General features: G+C 41.7%; 1 protein-coding gene across 1 annotated transcript in view; it reads right to left on the bottom strand.

Moving 5' to 3' along the window:
* Positions 1-19,734, bottom strand: part of TMEM163 (transmembrane protein 163) — a 337,532-nt gene that overhangs the window by 34,514 nt on the left and 283,284 nt on the right. The window contains exon 5 of the mRNA XM_006880747.1: positions 7,685-7,781. Coding sequence (XP_006880809.1) covers positions 7,685-7,781 — 97 coding nt within the window. The remainder of the gene's footprint in view (positions 1-7,684; positions 7,782-19,734) is intronic.

Below are 19,734 nucleotides of genomic sequence, written 5' to 3'. Positions count from 1 at the left end.
GGCAAGGATTCTGAAGCTCCCTCTCATATACTCTGGGTATGTTACCAGAAAGGGCTAGACCCTGAAGAAAGACATTATACTTGGAAGGGTAGAGGAACAGTGCAAGATAGAAAGACCCTGAATGAGATGAACTGACATGGTATCTGTGGTAGGTGTGTCAGGGAGATTGAGACTGTCTTAGGACAGGGCATCTTCAGAGCTATTGTGCATAGGGTCACTATGACTCACAGATGACTTGACTGCATGTAACAACAACAATTTAGATATTAAGAACTTTGGTCCAGTGACCCCAAACTACTTCCACTAAATTATCATATGCCACTCTTACAACCCTTTATAGATTTCTCACCAGATCTTCATATTCTGACTAACTCTCATTCAAATCAATGTCATTCAGCTGAAACCAAGTCATAGTTAACCATCCAGCAGTTCTGCAGAGGTTGTTTTCAGAGATTGTCCACCATTTTCCCATGGAGTCAATTCTATGGTGGATTTGAACCTGCAGAGAGGAACGTGCCTTTCGGTTAGCAGCACAGTTCTCTATGAACTAGGCCACTTGCACTCCCTATATTCCGATTATGAGTAGAATAATCTTAGTTGCTGGCACTGCTCACATGATAGCAGGCTAGCGTGCTTACACTAAACTCATAGCTCTCATCACTGGAGAAATCCTGGGTGGTGCAAATGGTAAATATGGTTGGCTGTTGCTGAAGTCAGAGGTTCGAGTATACTCACAGGCATTTCCTAAGAAAAGCCTGGCATTCGACTTTTTAGAAAAGTAGCCTTGAAATGTCCCAGAGTACAGTGGGTTCTCACCAGTCAGAACTGACTGGAGAACATTGTTTGTTACTGATGAAGGAAACAATTCCCAGGCATGCTGTGCCCTCTAGCTCCTCCCTTCTGTCCCCACCACATAGACAGGGATGTTTATTTCCTTCAACACTTGAGAAATAAAAAGGCATTCAATATGAATTTCTCCATTAGACAAACAATAAAAAGAAAATAGAAACTTTATGAGAATTGTGTTGTTCACATTACACTTGTGTGAAAGGGGGGAATAGTTTCCTTCTTCAAGGATAAATGCTTTCAAAACCCCATAAGAGAGAAAGAAATATTAAGTGTGTCTGTTCTCACACTCCAAATGAAAGATAAGCACCATAAGATTAAATAACTTTCTCAAAGTAAAAACCAAATACATTAGAATCATGAAGTTATTCTTGATCTACCAACAATTAGCTTTGATAAACACTAAAATTATTTTTAAAAAACCAACTCAGTTGCTATTGAGTCCTGAGTCATTGCAACTCCATAGTTCATTCTGTTGTTCCTAATTGCTAATTCAGATTCATGGAGATCCCATGTATGCAGAGCAGTTGTTGAAACTGACCAATAGCTGACCCTTCAGTGAGTTTTCAGAGGCAGATTAAGTGCAAGGGAAGAAATTGTCCATCCTTCTGTGGAGCAGCTGGTGGCCTCAAACCACATACCTTAGATATTACGGTGGCATCTTGCCACTATGGCACCAGAGTGGTGTCCTTAAATTTGCAGAGGACCCTGGAGTAGGTTGGGAAGTGTAGTGAGAGCAATGAGCATGCTTCCACCCTCTTCCTCTTCCTCCTCAACCATCCTCATCTTCCTCCATCTGACCCCCCTCCTTTCTCCCTCCACCCCCTTCCTCTTTCTTCCACTCTGTTCTTTGTTACCCCAACCCAGCAGCCACCTGAGCTACGTTCTCACAGTTCCTTTGCCACGAGGCAGAAGTGACAGGGGTGAAGGTGAGGTGCTTGACACTCAGCAGAGGGTGGGGAAGTCTGAGATCTGCAGTTCATTCACAATATTCTATGAGGTCAAGTCTCTCTGGGTCATAAAACCTCCAGCAAGAACTGAGAAAATGGTATTAATTTTGCTTGAAGGCTGGTGTTCAGATGACAAGTTCTGGACTTGATGCAGGATGCAGGCCAAGGAGCAAAAAGAGCCTCCAACCAGTTGCCCAGAGCCTAGTCCTATTTATTACGTGTCTCTGACACAGGGATTGGGCTGTCTGGGGAAAGTCACTTTACTACTTTACCTGAGGATCCATTCTTGTTTTACAAAGTGGCAGTGAGCTGAATGCCTCTACGCAGGCAGTTCAGAAACACTGAAGGTCAACAGAGGTGGGAGATGCAGGAAAGTGTAACAGACAGAACAGAAGAACCATGGTGGGAGAGTGAGAAGTGAGTGCTCACAGATTTATCATATGCTGATAATAAAACCAAGGCCTCCATAGTGAGGGAAAACAAACCAGTCGGAGACTGAAGCAGCCATTTCCTAGGTAACACCTCAGCCAGCCTTGAAAGTCACCACAGTGTATGCAGGAGCCTAAAAGCAAACACTGTCCCTGCTCCCCAGCCAACAGAAGGCACTTCTGGGTGCTTCCAACAATGCATGGCAGCGGCATGTCTCAGCAGAAGCTTTTCTGGCTGCCCCTGGTGACAGTTGATACATTTAGCTGACTATTAACATTTTTTCTATCAGACACTTAGTCTTCTTATTGCTCTATTTGTAATTCACATTTTAGTGATGCTGTCAGTACCCCATGGTATGTGAATTTAGGGTCTACAGGCAAGAAAATAAAGGCTGAGCTCTCAGCAACCTCAAATATGTAGCTGTATGGATCTGGGCTGCACTCTTATCGGGCTTAACAGCAGAGGTCACTTTGGAGTCAGGCTAGGCATCCAGATCCTTCAAACTGCATATATTTAAAGCATGCAGCTTGGTCAGCTGTGTCCTACATTTATACCAATGAAACCATCACTGGAAGCAAGATACTATTTCCATGACCTTTGAGAGTTTCCTCATGTCCCCTTATAATCCTTCCTTTCTCTTCTTCATCCTCAGGCAAACTCTCTCTATGTTTCACTATCGATTAGTTTGTATCAAAAATTCTCTAGAAAGGGAAGAATATGAACAGTACTCTTTCTGAACTTTTGGTCAGCCTTGTTATTTTGAGATTCAGATCCATCCACATTGTTGAACTGATCAACGGTGCCTTTTCAAAGAATTACCAAGTAGATACTGGATTAGGATAGAACAGAGTCTGAGCTATTTTACACAGGGTCTCTATGCATCACAGGTGACTTGATAGCATATAACAACAGCAGCAGCACTACAATGGACACACTACAATTTTCCGGTCTACTTGTTGATTGTTGATGGGCAACTGAGTTGCTAACAGCTTTGACTACTAAAAATAAAACAGCAATAAACATTTGTAGAAGAATCTTTGTACAAGTATGTATTTTTTTTCATTTCCCCTGGATAAACAGCTAGGAATGAAAAGACCAGGCCATATGTTAAACGTATGTGATTTTGAATGGAACTTCCAAACTATTTTTCAAAGTGGTTAAAGTGTCATTTCACTCCGACCACCAGTGTATAAGCAGTAGATGCTCCACGTGTTCTGTTTTTCATTTCAGACATTTTAATGAACATGTTAAGTGGTGAGTTATGGTTCCTTAATTTGTAGTTCTCTGTTGAAAAATAATTTAGAGCACCTTTTAATTTGTTTATTGACTTTATCTTCTCTTCAAAAAGATCAGTATAAATCTTTTTCTTATTCAGCTGTTCTCTTCCTTTTATCCAGTTGTAGTAAGTAGATCTCCACATATTCCGGATAGAAATCTCTTGTCTAATAAATACACTGTCTGATTTTTTTCTTACTAGTGTCTTTGGGAGACCTAAGATTTTCATTTTCACGAAATCAAATTTATCAATGTTATATTTTATGGTTGATGCTTTTTGTGGTGTTATGAAGTAAACTTTGTTTATCTAATGTTACAAAGATTTTCTTTTACATATTCTTCTAGAAGGTTAAGTACCAAGTTTAACACAAAGTCACCAGAGCTCTGTCTAAGGATGAAGAATGGGAAATGCCTTTCCCTCCAATTTATATCTTATGAAAACTCATTGGAAGGTCAGCTGTGAGCTGGTTCTGAGTTGACAGCAAAGAGCTGGGATGATAAACCCACCAATTATCGCCTGTGTTTTTTCTATGAGAAAGCTCAGGGAGCTTCTGTGACTTGCCCATGGTCACATGTTCAGGGGAGGTCCACCCTCCAGCAGGTCTGCCACCAATCCACAGCCCTCCCATCATGCTGAGCCACTTCTGAAAGTGCTTTCTTCCATTTGCTCCATCCAACCCATGACGCCTTAATCCCACTGGCTGGCTGAATCTTTTCTCCACCCCCACCCCCAATTTTATACTGGTTTGCATAAAAAATTCAAATACATTATGTTTCATTCATATACTTTGTGTTTCTCACATTCATTCACAATGTGTTTCATTTGATCATTTCCAACTAGTGTTTTATAAAGTCAACCACTACTGACCTATGCTCTTTATCATTTTGTTTTTGCAGATTCCCCCTATACTATTTCCTTTACCTCCTCTCTCTGCCTATCAAATTCAGTAGCCCTGTGAATTCTCTCCCTCCATACTTCAGCACCACTGCCTCCCTCCCCTTCCCCCTTTGTACTTTTATCCTCGTATTACTAGTTATCCTTCCATTTTTAGAAAAATGGTCTTATACAGTATTTGTCCTTATAAGTGACTCCTAATTTACAAGACACTGAGAAGAATGGAAATCCCAGAACACTTAGCTCTGCTCATGGAAATCTATACACACACCTAGAAGAAACTGTCCTAAGAGAACAGAAGACAAAGCATGGTTTAAAATCAAGAAAGGCATCTGTCTGGGTTGCATCCTTTCTCTTTACCTACTCAAGCTGTATGTTGAGAAACTGATCTGAGATATTGGACGATATGAAGAATGTGGCATTAGGATTGGAGGAAGATCTATTAATAACATTTTTATGTAGATGACACAACCTGGCTTGCTTGAAAACTTAAAGTACTTGCTGTAAAATATCAAAGACTTGTATAATATGGATCACATGTCAACACAAGAAAACAAAAAAAAGTCCTCGCCACTGGACCATTATGATGCAACATCATGATACATGGAGAAAAGACTGAAGTTGTCAACAATTTCATTTTACTTGCATCTACAATTAATTCTTATAGTAGCATCATTCAAGAAATCAAAAGACAGGTTGTGTTGGAAGAATTTGTTGTCAAAGATCTCTTTAAAGAGCTAAAGACAAACCAATGTTGTTGTTTTTTTTTTAAGTGCTAAAGAGAAAGGATTTCAGAATTAAGGGTGCACTTGATCCAAGTCATGTTTTTTGGTTTTCTTATGTACCTGAAAGTTAGACAATTAATAAGAAAGAAAAAAAATTGAAGCTTTTGAATTGTGTTGTTGCTCAAGAGAACTAAATATTCCATGGATTGTCAAAAGAACAAAGAAGTCTGCCTTGGAGGCAAGGAGGATGAAACTTAGTCTCACATACTTTGACAGTACGTGTTGTCAGGAGAGGCCAATCCTTGGAAAAAGACAGCATGCTGGGAAAGGTGGAGGGTCAGAGCAAGAGCCTCAGTGCGACGGACTGACACAGTGACTGCAGTCATGGCTGGAGAACGATAGGGGCAAAGTTCAGATTGACTATGCATAGGGCCTTGTGAGACATAGTCCACTAGCTGGCACCTCACAACAACAACAATTTGCATGCAACACAGAGGGCAAAGGCTTGTTTTGCATGACTTCAGGTCTTGGGACAGAGACTCTAGAGCAGCAAAAGGAAGGTGGAAGCCCCAGGTGATGGGTAGGGCCTAGCGGCAAGCCCTGCCCCATGTAGCTCTCAGCTGACAAGCAGCCCCGCTCTGTCTGCCAGCACCAGCATCAGGCTTTGTTAACCTAGGGTAACTCTGAAGCTGTATTTCAAAACAAATCCAACAACAGTCATCAGCTGAGTCAATTCCTTCTTCAGATGACCCTATTAAGTGTTGGAGTAGAACTGTGCTACATAGGATTTTTAAATGGTTTTTCCACAAGAAGTTCTTCCAGAGAACGTCTGTCTGGACTCCAAACTCTGACCTTTGCCGTAGTAGCTGAGTATGTTACCTTTTTGTACACAGAAGTCATTTAACACAAACTATTCTATACATTTTCTTTGGTGTTCTGGCAAGATGAGCAGAAAGGCTAGTGACTTTTAAATCCCACACCGTCACTTACACAAGACACAGCAGATTTCTGAGACCAGGTTCATCTTGATCAAAAAACCAAAGCAACACCTGCTTTTTATATTAAGAATCACCTGCATCTGTGGGATAAGACACTGCTCTCAGTTGATAGCATTTCAGCCACCCAGAAAACACCAATAGGACTCTGTGGGGTTTCTGAGCACATCAGACCTGCCAAAACTTAATTTTTAATGCTTAAATAAAGTAATGGGGAGCTCTGGTGCCTTGGCAGTAAGCTGTAGTGCTACAAACCCAAAAACATGTGGTTCGACTCTCCCAGCTGCTCCAAGAGCAAAAGACAGGCAATCTCTTCCTGTGTGATTTAGAGTTGTGGAAAACCCACTGGGGGTCAATATCAGTCAGTTCCAACAGGACAAAACTTGAGTAAATGAAAAGGTTAACTACCCTAGTACTGCAAAGGCCAAGAAGCAAGGTGAAGCATGTCCCCTACTCTCCTTTAAACTGCAAAGGTGTTACCTGGCCAGTATCAAGTGCGTAACTGCACTGTCTTTACATCTTACCACAAATGGGATTTTTAATAGATTGCAGCACAGCTAGAGAAAAAGGAGGTGAAAATCCAGGAGTCCAAGCAAGCAGAAAGACCATGGATAGACGGTACAATAACCAGGAGGAGATGAGCACAAGAGTGTAATAAGAGTTAGTATTTTCTTGAGTTCACACTGCTTCTACTAAATAATGCAATAGACTATTTCACTGCATTTAACTTCTCCATAAATACACAATCACAACACAAACGAAACAAATCACCTCAAGAATAATTAACAAATATTTTATTGGAATGAAATTAAAGGTCTAATAATTATGACCTTATATAAAGTGGGCCCAAACTCAAGTAAAAAAATACATCCTAAGAGAAAAGCCCATTATTTTGCATTTAAATTCACTGTGTATACAGAAGATGTACACAGAAGAGTTATTGTAACGGCAGCATCTTCATCTGGTAACCAAATGAACTGTCTTCCGTGAACATTGCCTGATAAGAAGTTGTTATAGTATTTCTTTCCTGGGACATTCTGGGGGTGGGGGTGGGTGGGATGACATATCTGCATACAGATAGCGGCTCTAACCCCGGGGACAAGGGAGCCTGAAAAATTCCCCTACACAACTGTGTCCTCAAGTTTCTGCATCCAAATTTCAGTGGTGCCACAAACCTAATGCAAATAGGTTTATACAATGAACTAGATGAAGCTCAAGGGAGTGGAGGAAGAAATTATAACCATCACTGAATGGATGCAGATCAACAGATGCAAACACCTGAGACAAGCTCATCCACTATATAAAAATAAACATGTTAATCTTCACAAAAAAACCAAATGGAACTCAGTTTCAACTTAACTATTTGGAGGGTTCTCATCTTGCCCAGAGCTGTCTTTGCCAAGTCAACCACACTGTTAAAATTAGTTCTTCTACAACACCTTCCCCAGCCTCCCAATGTTACATATTCTCTCTTAACCCACCTGATTCTCTGCAGCAAACCAGTCATGAGAGGCAGTGCAAATTCTGGTACCTTTAAGACTGATTAAAGAAGAAGAATTAGGACCTTACCACTTCTGGAAGCAGCCTGGTAGAGAGGTCATGGATGGCTTTGACCACTATGCATATGGACGACAGCAGGAATATTATCCCCAAGATGACACAGGCTCTGGAAAGAAACAAAACATTGATGATCGTGACTACTGAAGAGTCATCATAATGACAGTGACAGTGGCACTGTCAGGGCAGTAAGACCCACTGTAATTTGTCATACTCCCCCATGACCACCCATAATCCCAAGACTGATAGTGAGTCCTGGGGAATATAGTGTAGAAGTGTATCACCGAAGTGAACCCCACCAGAAAGAGGATCAAGATTCTACAAAATTTCACAGCAGGACACAGGCACGTCTCTGCAGTCTAGATGCAACAATAAGCAAGAAAAAAGAAACATGAAACAAAGGCCAATATAATAAAATCATGTTAACAATGCACTGATCGAATGCAGAAGATGAAAAGAGGATGGGAGAAGAAAAAAATAATGTCTACATTCAGTTCTGGAGAATCCTAGTCCCAATCTGTGAGCTTCTGTCTCCTCCCATAACCATGTACAGCCTAGGAATCTCAATAGCTGGTCACTATGAGTCAACCGCACCTATAAACAACTGATCTGAAAGTTTCCCTCCATGGCGTTTAGAAGGACATCAGCAACGTATCAGTGGGGCAGGAGAGCAATCTAACATGTTACTCAGATGCTAGTGGAACAGCCCATACTGTAAAGCAACTCTGAAATACAGGGAATATTAACAGGAATTTATTATCAGGTTTATCAAAGGCCAATTCTGCATAACTGTGCTCCATAGTTTACAAATGCAGATCCATTTCCAGTTCAACTCCACTAGCTCTGACTGAACCAGAAAAAAAAAATCAGTTCAAATCTCTGCCGAACAGCCTAAAGTAGCTATTATTAGCCGAGAGTCTGATGCTATTTTTTAATGCTTTATTAATAATATATAGTGTTTACACAGCGGCTCTCTCCTCGGGCACTCAGAGTTCTGCACATCAGCTCCTTAGTCCCTGGAGGCCACTCACCAGACCTGAAACTCCTTTTATTCTCTGTTGTATGGAGCTGGGGAGGATGAGGAGAGACATGATTTATAAGTAGTCAAAATGCAGAGTCAAGGGTTAAGAGTCTTGCCCAAGGTCACCCAAAGAGTTTAAAGTCCACCCCTAAATCGAATCCAAGTCTCCTGATGCCCAGTGCTCAGCTACGCAGTCACTCAAAGGCAGGAGGGAAATGTGAGTCATGGCTTCACACAGCCTGCACCTTGGGACTGCCACTGTCTCGGGACACAGAGAGGATCTGGGTCAGGAGAATGCACTGCAAATGCAGCTCGTTTTGAACGGGCAGATACTGTAGCTTCTGCGTGCTCATGTGTACGTGTGTGTGTGTCTCTCTTTTGTTTCTTGATTGCTATTAGCATGGTGTGGACTAGTGGCAAGAAGCTGTGCTGCAATCCCATTCAGAGCTGGCTGCTGATGACTCTTCCTCCAATCCTGATGCCACATTCTTCTTCATACAGTCCAGCCTCTCAAATGATTTTGAGCATACAGACTGAATAGATATGGAGAAAGCATATAGCCCTAGCTCACTAGTGTCTAGCAATGATTATTCACTAGATGTGTTCTGTTCTTTAAATAAGGCCACCAACCAAAACTATCGCAGAGGCAAAATAAAGGGAAGGAGAAAGTGTCAATGAATAGGTATCAGGCATTTCCCATTCTCTACCTGTTGGAGAAAGACTCATCAACAACATATGTTATGCAGGTGACACAATCTTGCTTGCTGAAATTGAGGAGGACCTGAAGCATTTGCTGAAGAATGTCAAGGACTGTAGTCTTCACCATGGATTGAACTCAACATCAAGAAGACAAAGATTCTCACCAATGGGCCAACTGGCAGCACCATGATAGATGGAGAAGAGATTGAGGTTGCTAACAATTTCAGTTTGCTCGGGATCACAAACACCACTTTGGGCACCAATAGTCAGGAAATCATTTTGATTTTTTTGATAAACTGTACAGGGAAAATCTGCTGTCAGGGACCTCTCCTGAGTACTAAGAAGTAACGATGTCAGTCTAGAGTCTAAGGTGCACCTAATCCAGGTCATGTTCTTTGCAATTATTTGCTATGCATTAGCAGGCTGAACAATGTCTACGGATGACAGAAGAATTCAAGCCTTCAATTTGTGGTGCTGGAGAAGATTCTTGAACATATTATGGACTGCCAAGAAAAAAAAAACAGGTCTGTTTTGGAGGGGGTGGGTGAAACCAAGTTTGTCCTTGGAGGCTAGGATTTTGAAGCTCTGTCTCACATACTTCGGGCACATGACCAGAAGGTCATCCTTGGAGAAGGACATTATGCTCCTAAGGGTGGAGAGACAGCACAAGAGAGGCAGATCCCAGATGAGCTGGATTGAAACAGTAACTGGGGCAATGGGGTTTGGTGTGTCAGAATCATTGAGACTGGATCAGGACAGTGCAGGCTTTAGAGCTACTACTGTACACATGGTTGCTATGGTCACAGGCAACTCAACAGACAGCACATAACAACAACAATAACCACAGCTAATATCTGCATTTAAGGACCTCTACAAATTACTAAGGAGTAATGATGTCAGTTTGAGGACTAAGGTGCATCTGACTCAGGCCACAGTCTTTCCAATTACTTACTATGCGTCTGAGAGCTGGACAATGAATAAGGATTACAGGAAAAGAATTGACACCTTTGAGCTATGGTGTTGGAGAAGAGCACTGAACATGTCATGAACGTCCAAGAGAACAAATATATGTCTTAGAAAGGGTGCAGTCAGAGTGTTATTTGGAGGCAAGAATGATGAGGCTTCACCTGGCATGCTTTGGGTATATTGCTAGGAGGGGCTATTTTTTAGAGAGGGACATGATGCTGGAAGGGTGCAGGAGGGTTGGTGAAGGAGAGGAAGAGTCTCAACCAGGTAGACTGAGGTGATGATTGCTGCACTTGGCTCTTGTGTGTCAGGAAGTATGAGGATGGCACAGGATAGAACAGGGTTCAGATCTCTTGTTCGTAGGATTGCTATGATGCATACTCGACTCAACAACAACCACAGCTAACACAGTCCCCCGTTGGCTCAAGATTTAGCCCCTTTCCCCTTCCTCCTCTATCATACCCACATTCCTTCCACCCTTGGCTAGTTCCTCATTTTCACTTTGTATTCTTTAATTTTTAAAAAATTTTATTATTTTGTGTATGTGTACCGTCAAATCGGATTTGACTGGTACTAGAGATTGTCCCTCCCTCGAACCATTCACTTTGTGTTCTTATATCTCTTACCTCCTTCCTTGACTTTTCCTTTGCATTACGGTCCTCCTATCTCTTCACTATTTTTAACCTCATTTACTTGCTATATTGTGAAAGGTTATGATGAAGGAGAGGGTCACTGGGGCAAGGGTGGTAAGCTCTGTAGCGGGGTGGCCCATACCTTCTCCAGGTTAGGACTATTAACCTCCCAAACATGTTAGGAGTTGTAAAGCTATGGTAACTCACAACAATTGCATGAGCAACCTATAAAAATGTCTAACCTCAAAAATAAATTATAAATGGCTAACCCCAAACATGCAACTATTAAAAAGGTCATCCTCAGCAGAAAAGCCCTCTGCTTATATGTATAATAAAATGCTTACTGACTAAAATATAACTAATTGAAATATCATTTAGATATAAATTTCTTTCCAGCTTTGACTTTAAGGACAAAAGCAACATGAGGAATCTGTTAAAAAATTAGATTCCACAGGAGTAGAGTTGAACAGAATTATCTGTTCTGACGGACATGTTCCAGTCTGCCTAATCCAATATAGTAGCCACCAGCAGCATGTGACTGTTTAGCATTTCAAACATTGCTAATGCAAAGAAAAAACGTAAAATTCAATAATACTTAATTTTTACTTATTTAAATTTAAATAGCCACCTGGGGGTAACCAACACATTGTCAATGCAACTTCTAGGGGTTAAGCTAAAGATACAGAAGTCCATCAAAGTGGTCCCAATAAAGATTTCATCTTTTACTCTGTATGATCAGATACCAACAAAGGGCTGAGTCAAGAAATGACAGGGCCTGCTCATATTCAAATATGTCCATTCTGGCTGCTCTAATGCGAATGATGAGTGCATGCAGGAAACCAATGAGGAGGTAACTGCCATGGTCCTGCATCAGGCAAGGCAAGACCAGGTGAGTGAGGCTGGATGTAGGCAGGTGGGATCCACAGGTCCCTAGAAGACAGTCAAGAATGCAATGAATATGAGCGGATATTCACTATGTTCTACCTAATGAAGTAAGGAGTAGACAGTGGATTTCAAATGATCAAAAAAACAAACAAACACCCCCCCCAAAAAAATCTATCATTGTAAATTTCTGTATCTCACCAAAATCAGAAGATACAGAGATCTTACTATTTTAGCCAACTGGTATGTATGTGTGTATGTATGTATGTATGTATTATTTGCAAATCAAAAGGTAATGTGCACGTCATACAAGAGTATGAACATCAAATTACCATGCTCATGAACTGGAAAAGGATTGCCAACTGGTATTTGAAAGTGAACCACTGACATATGTTCAACGTTAGGTCAATTATCTATCATGAATTTTAATCTTTTCTATTTATTTACTAAATGTGAAACTGCTGATCTCTGCATAGAATATAATCAGGCAGATTATCAAAGAGCCTATTATGGAGTTCTGTGTAAATACATAGGCAAAGAGCCTTGTTTCTCCACATATGCCCTATTCCATGTTCATGGTGTATTTCCTCCCCCAAGATGTGCACATGCCACCTACGAAACATGAATAGACAGCACACCAATTCTGAGAATGAGGAAAATATTTGCTGAGGGACTACCATATTCCAAGAGGTCTGCTGAGCACTACATAGCATAAGATATGGCCCTTCTAGTCACAAGAAAGTCTTTCTAGAAAAGTTGGTTGAGATTTGGGAGGACCAGAAGACGTTGTTGTTGCTGTTATGTGACATTGAGTCGCTTGCAATTCATAGTGACCCTAAGTACAAGAGCCCTAAATGCCGTTCTATCCTGTGACAGCCTTGCCATCTCAAACACACTCATTCCCACCACTCCAGTCACAGAATCGATCCATCTCATTGAGGGTCTTCCTCTCCTGCGCCGTCACTCCACTCTCCCAGACATGATATCTCACTCCAAGGATCAGTCCCTCCTTGCAACATACCCAAAGTATGTCAGACAAAGCTTCAGAATCCATGACTCCAAGGAGCATTCTGGCTTTAACCTCTCCAGGACAAATCTGTTTGTTCCCCTAGCAGTCCATGGTATATTCAACACTCTTCTCCAGCACCACAGCTCAAAGGCATCAATTCTCTTTCTATCATCCCTATTCACTGCCCAACTCTCCCCGATGCATAGCTCGTAATTGCAAAGACTATAGCCTGGATCAGGTGCACCTTAGTCTCCAGCCTGATGTCATTGCTCTTCAGTACTCTTGAGAGGTCCCTTACAGCTGACTTTCCCAATGCAATTCATCTCTTGATTTCCTGGCTGCTGCTACCAAGAGTGTTGACTGTGGAACCAAGTAAACCAAAACTATTAATTATCTCAATCTCTTCAGCATCCATACTGATGCTGCCAACTGGCCCAGTGGTGAGAATCTTTGTTTTCTTGATGTTGAGCTTCAATCCATATTGAAGACTGCAGTCCTTGACCTTCTGCAGCAAGCGCTTCAGATCCTCCTCAGTTTCAGCAAGCAGGGTTGTATTATCTGCATAACACAGGTTGTTGATGATTCTTCCGCCAATCCTGATACCACATTCCTCCTCATAAAGCCCAGTGTCTGGAATGATCTGTTCTGCATACAGACTGAAAAGTTATGGAGACAAAATAGATCCCTGATGGACCCCTTTCTTGATTTTGAACCATTCAGTGTCTCCCTGCTCTGTTCTGACGACTGCCTCTTGGTCGAAGTATTGGTTTTGCTTTAGCACAATCAAATGTTCTGGGATTCTCATTCTTCTCAGAGTCAGCCACAGCTTGTTGTGATCCACAGAGTCAAAAGCCTTTGCATAGTCAATGAAGCACAGATAGATGTTAGCTTGATAATAACTGAGAATTGTATTTTAGGGAAGGCACAGCCATGTTGAGATTCAATATCTGGCACATTTTCACTGTCAAACTCTTCCCTACCAAGTTCCACTCTCCTGAACGAGCCTTGTAGGTCTTCAAAGAAAGAAATTTCCAGACAGAGGAAAGAACATGGCTGTGAGGAGGAACATCAAGACAGCCAATGGACCAAAGGGGAACGAGAGAGATGAAATCAGAAGGTAAGAGCTGATGCTATGAGGCACTAGAGGTCAAGGTATCATTCTAGCATTTAAAGGGATCTGATGTCAATGGGGGACTATGATTGACAATGGCATGGTGTGACTCAGGTTTTGACAGGTTCATTGGCTGCTTGGCAAAAGGAGAGACACGAGCTATTGCAGCATGTGGATGACAGAATGACAAGTGAATCGGTTCAGGATGTAACAATACAAGAGACAAATCTTGAGGTATGTATTCCCAATGTTGGATTGCCCAACAAACAACGTTAAGAACTGGCCTGCTGTTGCTTACTTTAAAATTCAGAGTGACCAATTCCACATCACATCAAAGACTCTGCTTCCAGATACAGCTGGCATCCATTTTTCTCCAGACTATGCAATACTTTCTCATAGGATCTGAAGTTGCTTAACAATGAATGAGTAACCAGAAAGCAAGATAAGCAAAGACTTCCTTATGCATACTTATCACTTGGTGTGTTCTGAGTTGGGGTTGTGATCTATTTGGGGAACCTAGTTGTCATTTCCCGTATCAGGAAGGTGGCAAAAAAGAGCAGAATTTGTGGAGGAGAGAGAGTTCTGTAGATTCCCAGTCCTCAAGTCCATTGTCTCTCACAGTGATCCTCAACTGCATTTCCATGACTGAATTGTAACATGAAGAGACTGCCTAACTTTCTCCTCAAAAAAGTTGGTGGATTTGAGCCTCCAGAGACACGGGACTTTTGGGTTAGAAGCAAAACTCACTATGAACACCACCACCAGAGTTTCTAGAGTTCAATCTGGTACACAAGTGAGTTACAGCTGTCAGATAGTCAAGTAGGAATGCTGGAAACACAGCTGGAGACCGAAGTTCAGAGAAAGATCACCAAGTAGAGGATACGTTTAAACATGAACTTGAGAGCTTTAACTGTACAGATTTCATATGAGGATAATTAAATGTTCTGGTATCCCCATTCTTCTCAGTGTTGGCCACAGTGGCCTTTGCACAGCCAACAAAGCAAAAATAGACATTGTTCTGGTATTTTCTGCTTTCAGTCAGAATCCATCTGACATCAGCAATGATGTCCCTAGTATCACAATCTCTCCTCCCCTATTTTAATTTTATATTGATTTGCATTCTTGCCTCCAAGGAGAACTCCAGCTGCATCCTCCCCAAGACATATCTTACTTTGGGCAGTTTGCTAGAAGGGACTATTCCTTGGAGAAGGACATGATGCTGGGTAAGGTGGAGAGTCGGCAAAGGAGAGAAAGACCCTCAACTGGATGAACTGACATGGTGTGTGCTGCAATGGGCAGTAGTGCTATGAAGTGTGAGGATGGTGCAGGATAGTACAGTGTTCATATCTTTTTTGTTCATAAGGTTGCTATGAGTTGTACTTGATTTGATGGCACCTAACAACAACAACATTGGGTTGCATACAAAATTCATATACATTGTTGAGGTGTTAGACTAAAAGTTAGCTTTTTTGAACCCATCTATCCTCTAGTCCAGAACTATCTTAACTGCAGACACATGGTCTTGCAAATCAGCATTAGCTGTGAGACTAGGATAAGAGAAAAAGTGCTTTTCACACAAAGCAGCAAGACTTGAGAGGGGAAAGACTTGAAGCAAAATAGGAGGTGAGCAAGGCTTGTGGTGGCAAGACCCCAGTGAGCTCAAGACCCTGGTAGTTGAGAGACTGTGGCATTGCTGCAGAAAACTGTGCCAAGGTGTGACCTGAGGCTTCTTGCATTTGTGTTGGCCACAAGTAAAGGTTTTCGCTGTTCTTGCTGGATGGAGGGCTAAAGGGAAAACTGAATTATAATTGCTCTGAGGCATATCCTGCTGGATGATTTGGATTTGACTACTAAACAAACTGGATCCTGAACTCATTGTGGAATTGTGCCTTGGGACTATTGGGCTAAAGCCTGGAGTTGAATTTGCACTGGTATTCTTTGCCACCTCCACTCTCCAACTTCCTTCCCTCATAAAACTCCATTGTTGGTACCATAACTGGGAGTCTCTGACTCAGCAACAGACAAACAAAGCTCTTGCTGCTGGTGGGGCCCTACAGGCACCATAGGGCTGAGCTACTGGCACTTATCTGCTTTCTATTCTGGGGAGGTGAGAGGCTGTGTGATTCTTACTCTCTCTTGCCCTTTCATAGATGCTCATTGCCCTGTGCCCCTGTGGCCCATTTCCTGCTACTTAGACAATTGTGTTTCACTCTTTCCTTTATTCATGTTATGTTTCATACAATCATTCCCATATATTGTGCTTTAGAAACATAATCCGCATTGAATTATACCTACTATTGCCTTGTTTTTTTAAGGTCCCCACCAAATCTTTCCCATTTCCTCTCCCTTCCTCCACCCATCAAACTGCATGACCCTTTTATTTCCCCCCCCCTTCCCCGCCCCTCGCTCATCCTCATCCCTCTGCTCCTACCTCTTCCCCCTTAGGTACCCATACATGTTTTACTAGTCATACTATTTTTAAAATAATGATCTTATGCAGTATTTGTCCTTATGAGACTGAGTTAGTTCACTCAGTATAATGCTCTCCGGTCTGTCCCAAGTTCTGTAATAATTTTCCAAATCCTTGCTCCCAAGTGCTGTGTAGGATTCCATCATGTGGCTATACCACAATTTCTCAATCCATCTGATTGTAGTTGGATATTTGAACTGTTTCCGTATTTTTGCAATGGTGAATAATGCTACTATAACACTGGTGTACAAGTCTCCATTTGCTTCTCAGTTCTGATTTCTCTCAGATCTATTCCTAGCAGTTGAATAGCTGGATCATACAGCATTTCTATTGAGGAAACTTACAAAGTCTGTAGACACTTTTTCACATCGGATCTTCCCCCTTTCCTTTACCCACCCCTTCTTCTACATATCAAATTGTGCAAACCTATGATTATCCTGTTGCTCACCCTCATCCCTCTGCTCCTACCCTCTCCTCCCTTGGATCCTCATACTCATTTTACTCCTTATCTTTTTATTTTTTCAATAATGGTCTTAGACAGTATTTGGAGGATACTCTTTTGAGGACAAACCAAACTGCCTCCCAGACCATGACCTCTTTTGAATCCAATTTGAACTTCTGGCTATTCTCTGTTAATGTATTGTTCTAGCTGTTCTTGGATGATCTACAGCAATATTTTGCTTACATATTATATTAATGATATTGTTCAGTAATTTCCATATTATGTTGGATCACCTTTCTTGTGAATAGGGAAAATTATGTATCTCTTCTAGTCAGCTGGCAGGAAACAGATCTTCAAATTTCTGAGCATAGGCTTGGGAGCATATCCAGGGTTACATGTGTTAGTTAAAACAAATCAACTGGTATCTCATCAATTTTTGACCTTCTCTTTTTCCAGTTCCTTCAATGCTGGTACATCTGATTCAGGCCAGGTTTTTGCAATCACTTGCTATGTGTTTGAGAGTTGGACACACGACAACACGATAAAGGTAAACAATCCAATTGAAAAATGGGCACAGGATATGAATAGACACTTCACCAAAGAAGATATTCAGATGGCCAACAAGCACATGAAGAAATGTTCAAAATCCCTAGGTCTAAGAGAGATGCAAATCAAAACAACTATGAGATATCATCTCATCCCAGTCAGAACAGCAAAATTTAACAGAACAGCAAGCCACAAATGCTGGCGAGGTTGTGGAGAAACTGGAACCCTTATTCACTGTTGGTGGAAGTGTAAAATGGTGCAACCACTGTGGAAGGTGGTGTTGCACTTTCTCAAAAAGGTGCAAATAGAGATACCACTTGACCCAGAAATTCCACTACTGGGAATACACCCCGAAGAGATATATGCAAACCCATTTTTATTGTGGCTTTTTTCACAATATCAAGGAGTTGGAAACAACCTAAGTGCCCATCAACAAACGAATGGATAGAGAAGCTGTGGTATATACACACAATGGAATAATACTATGCTGCATCGACAAACAAGGAACTCATGCAATATTATTCAAAATGGGTGACCCTACAGGACATTATGCTGAGTGAAATATCGAAGTCACAAAAGGGCAAATACTGCACAGTGCCACTGTTGTAAAACAGGACTGATATCAGGGTTGGGGGGTGGAGACTGAGAATGATGGATTCAATGATGTATACTGCACTGAAACAGATGAGGGAGACAACGGTTTAAAAGGGATATGTGATTAGGTATTATTGTCATGACAGAACGAAGGCTGCATACTGGAGTAGACCTCGGGGGGAGGGATTGTAAAACATTGAAAGAATTTTTCTTTTGCTTTTCAAAGAGAAGAGTGTACTGGGGGGAGGGGTGAACAGGGAGAAAAGTGCAACAATGAATGACTGGAAATCCAAATCTCTGTAAATTTTTATTATAATTAATAATAATAAAAAAATTTTAAAAAGAGAGCTGGACATGAATAAAGATGACAGAAGAAGAATTGATGCCTTTGAATGGTAGTGTTGGGGAAGAGTACTGAATATTCCATGGACTGCCAAAAGAACAAACAGATATGTCTTGGGAAAAGTGCGGCCAGAGTGTTCCTTGGTGGCAAAAATGGTGAAGGTTCCTTTCTTTTTTGAGGGGCATATTGCTAAGAGAGGGGCATCATGTTTGGAAAGGTGGTGGGGCTGTGCAAGAGAAGATCCTTGACCAAATGGACTGGCACTGTGATTGGAATAACGGGCTCAAGTGTATGAGAGATGATGAGGATGGCACAGGGAAGGACCGAGTTCAGATCTGTGGTTCATAGGGTTGCGATGAGTCAGAGTTGATTTGATGGTAATTAATAACAACAGCACAAGGATATTTTTCAAATTAGGAAAGAGGATGTGATTATTTTCAAGTGGTTTCATGAAGCTAATGGGTCGCTGGATGGTGTCAATGGTTAATACACTCTGATGCTCCCAAAAGGTAAAGTCCACCAAGAGGAACTTCATAAGAAGTACTTAGTAGTCTGTTATTTTTGTTTGGTGTCATCGAATTGACTATGATGCTAAGCGATCCTATAAACAACAGATAGCGTCTTGCCCTATCCTGCACCATTATTACAATCTCAGCCTTGTTCAAGCCCACTGCTGTAGTCACTGTGTCAAACCATCACCTTGAGGGTCTTTCTTTTTTTTGAACCTCTACTGTCCCCGAGCCTGATGACTTTCTCTCGGACTGGACCCACCTGACAACATATCCAAAGTACGTGAGATGATGTTTTACAATCCTTGTCTCTAAGGATCACCTTGTCTAGCAATCTAATTCAAAAATATCAGTCACGACAACGCTACAGAATACATTTCTAACTCTGGCACACATGGGGTCACCAGAAGTCAGAAGTGGCTTCATGACAACTGGTTAATGAGTCTGAAGAGAAGTTACCATGCAGGACTGTGGATGGGAAGAATGTAGAGAGGTGGGTAAGGGTCAGTGCTGAAGAGCCTCCTGTGCAAAGTGAAGCCCTGCAGATGTTATTATGAAAACCACATGGAGCTCAGAGCTCTGAGAACAATGGAGTAAGAACATCAATTGGCATTTTGCAAAGCTGACTTGGCCAGGATCTGCTGTGAGCATCTGATGGGCCTGACCTGTGTCCATCCGGTTTCTTGGCTGACAAGGTTTCATCCTTTTTCCAGGCTCCACTCTTCCTGAGGACAGGACTGACCATACTCATGGTGGCCTAACAAACACACCTGACCCAGTCAGTTCCCTCCCTTTGGACTATGAATCCAGGGTGAAGGATGATACAGATTCAACACAG

Source organism: Elephantulus edwardii, unplaced genomic scaffold (genome assembly GCF_000299155.1).
Source record: "Elephantulus edwardii isolate Elephantulus edwardi_28Jun2011 unplaced genomic scaffold, EleEdw1.0 scaffold00010, whole genome shotgun sequence".
In the NCBI taxonomy this organism is placed as follows: domain Eukaryota; kingdom Metazoa; phylum Chordata; class Mammalia; order Macroscelidea; family Macroscelididae; genus Elephantulus; species Elephantulus edwardii.
Note: the sequence above shows the minus strand (reverse complement) of the source record. Positions and strands in the feature narration are given on the sequence as shown.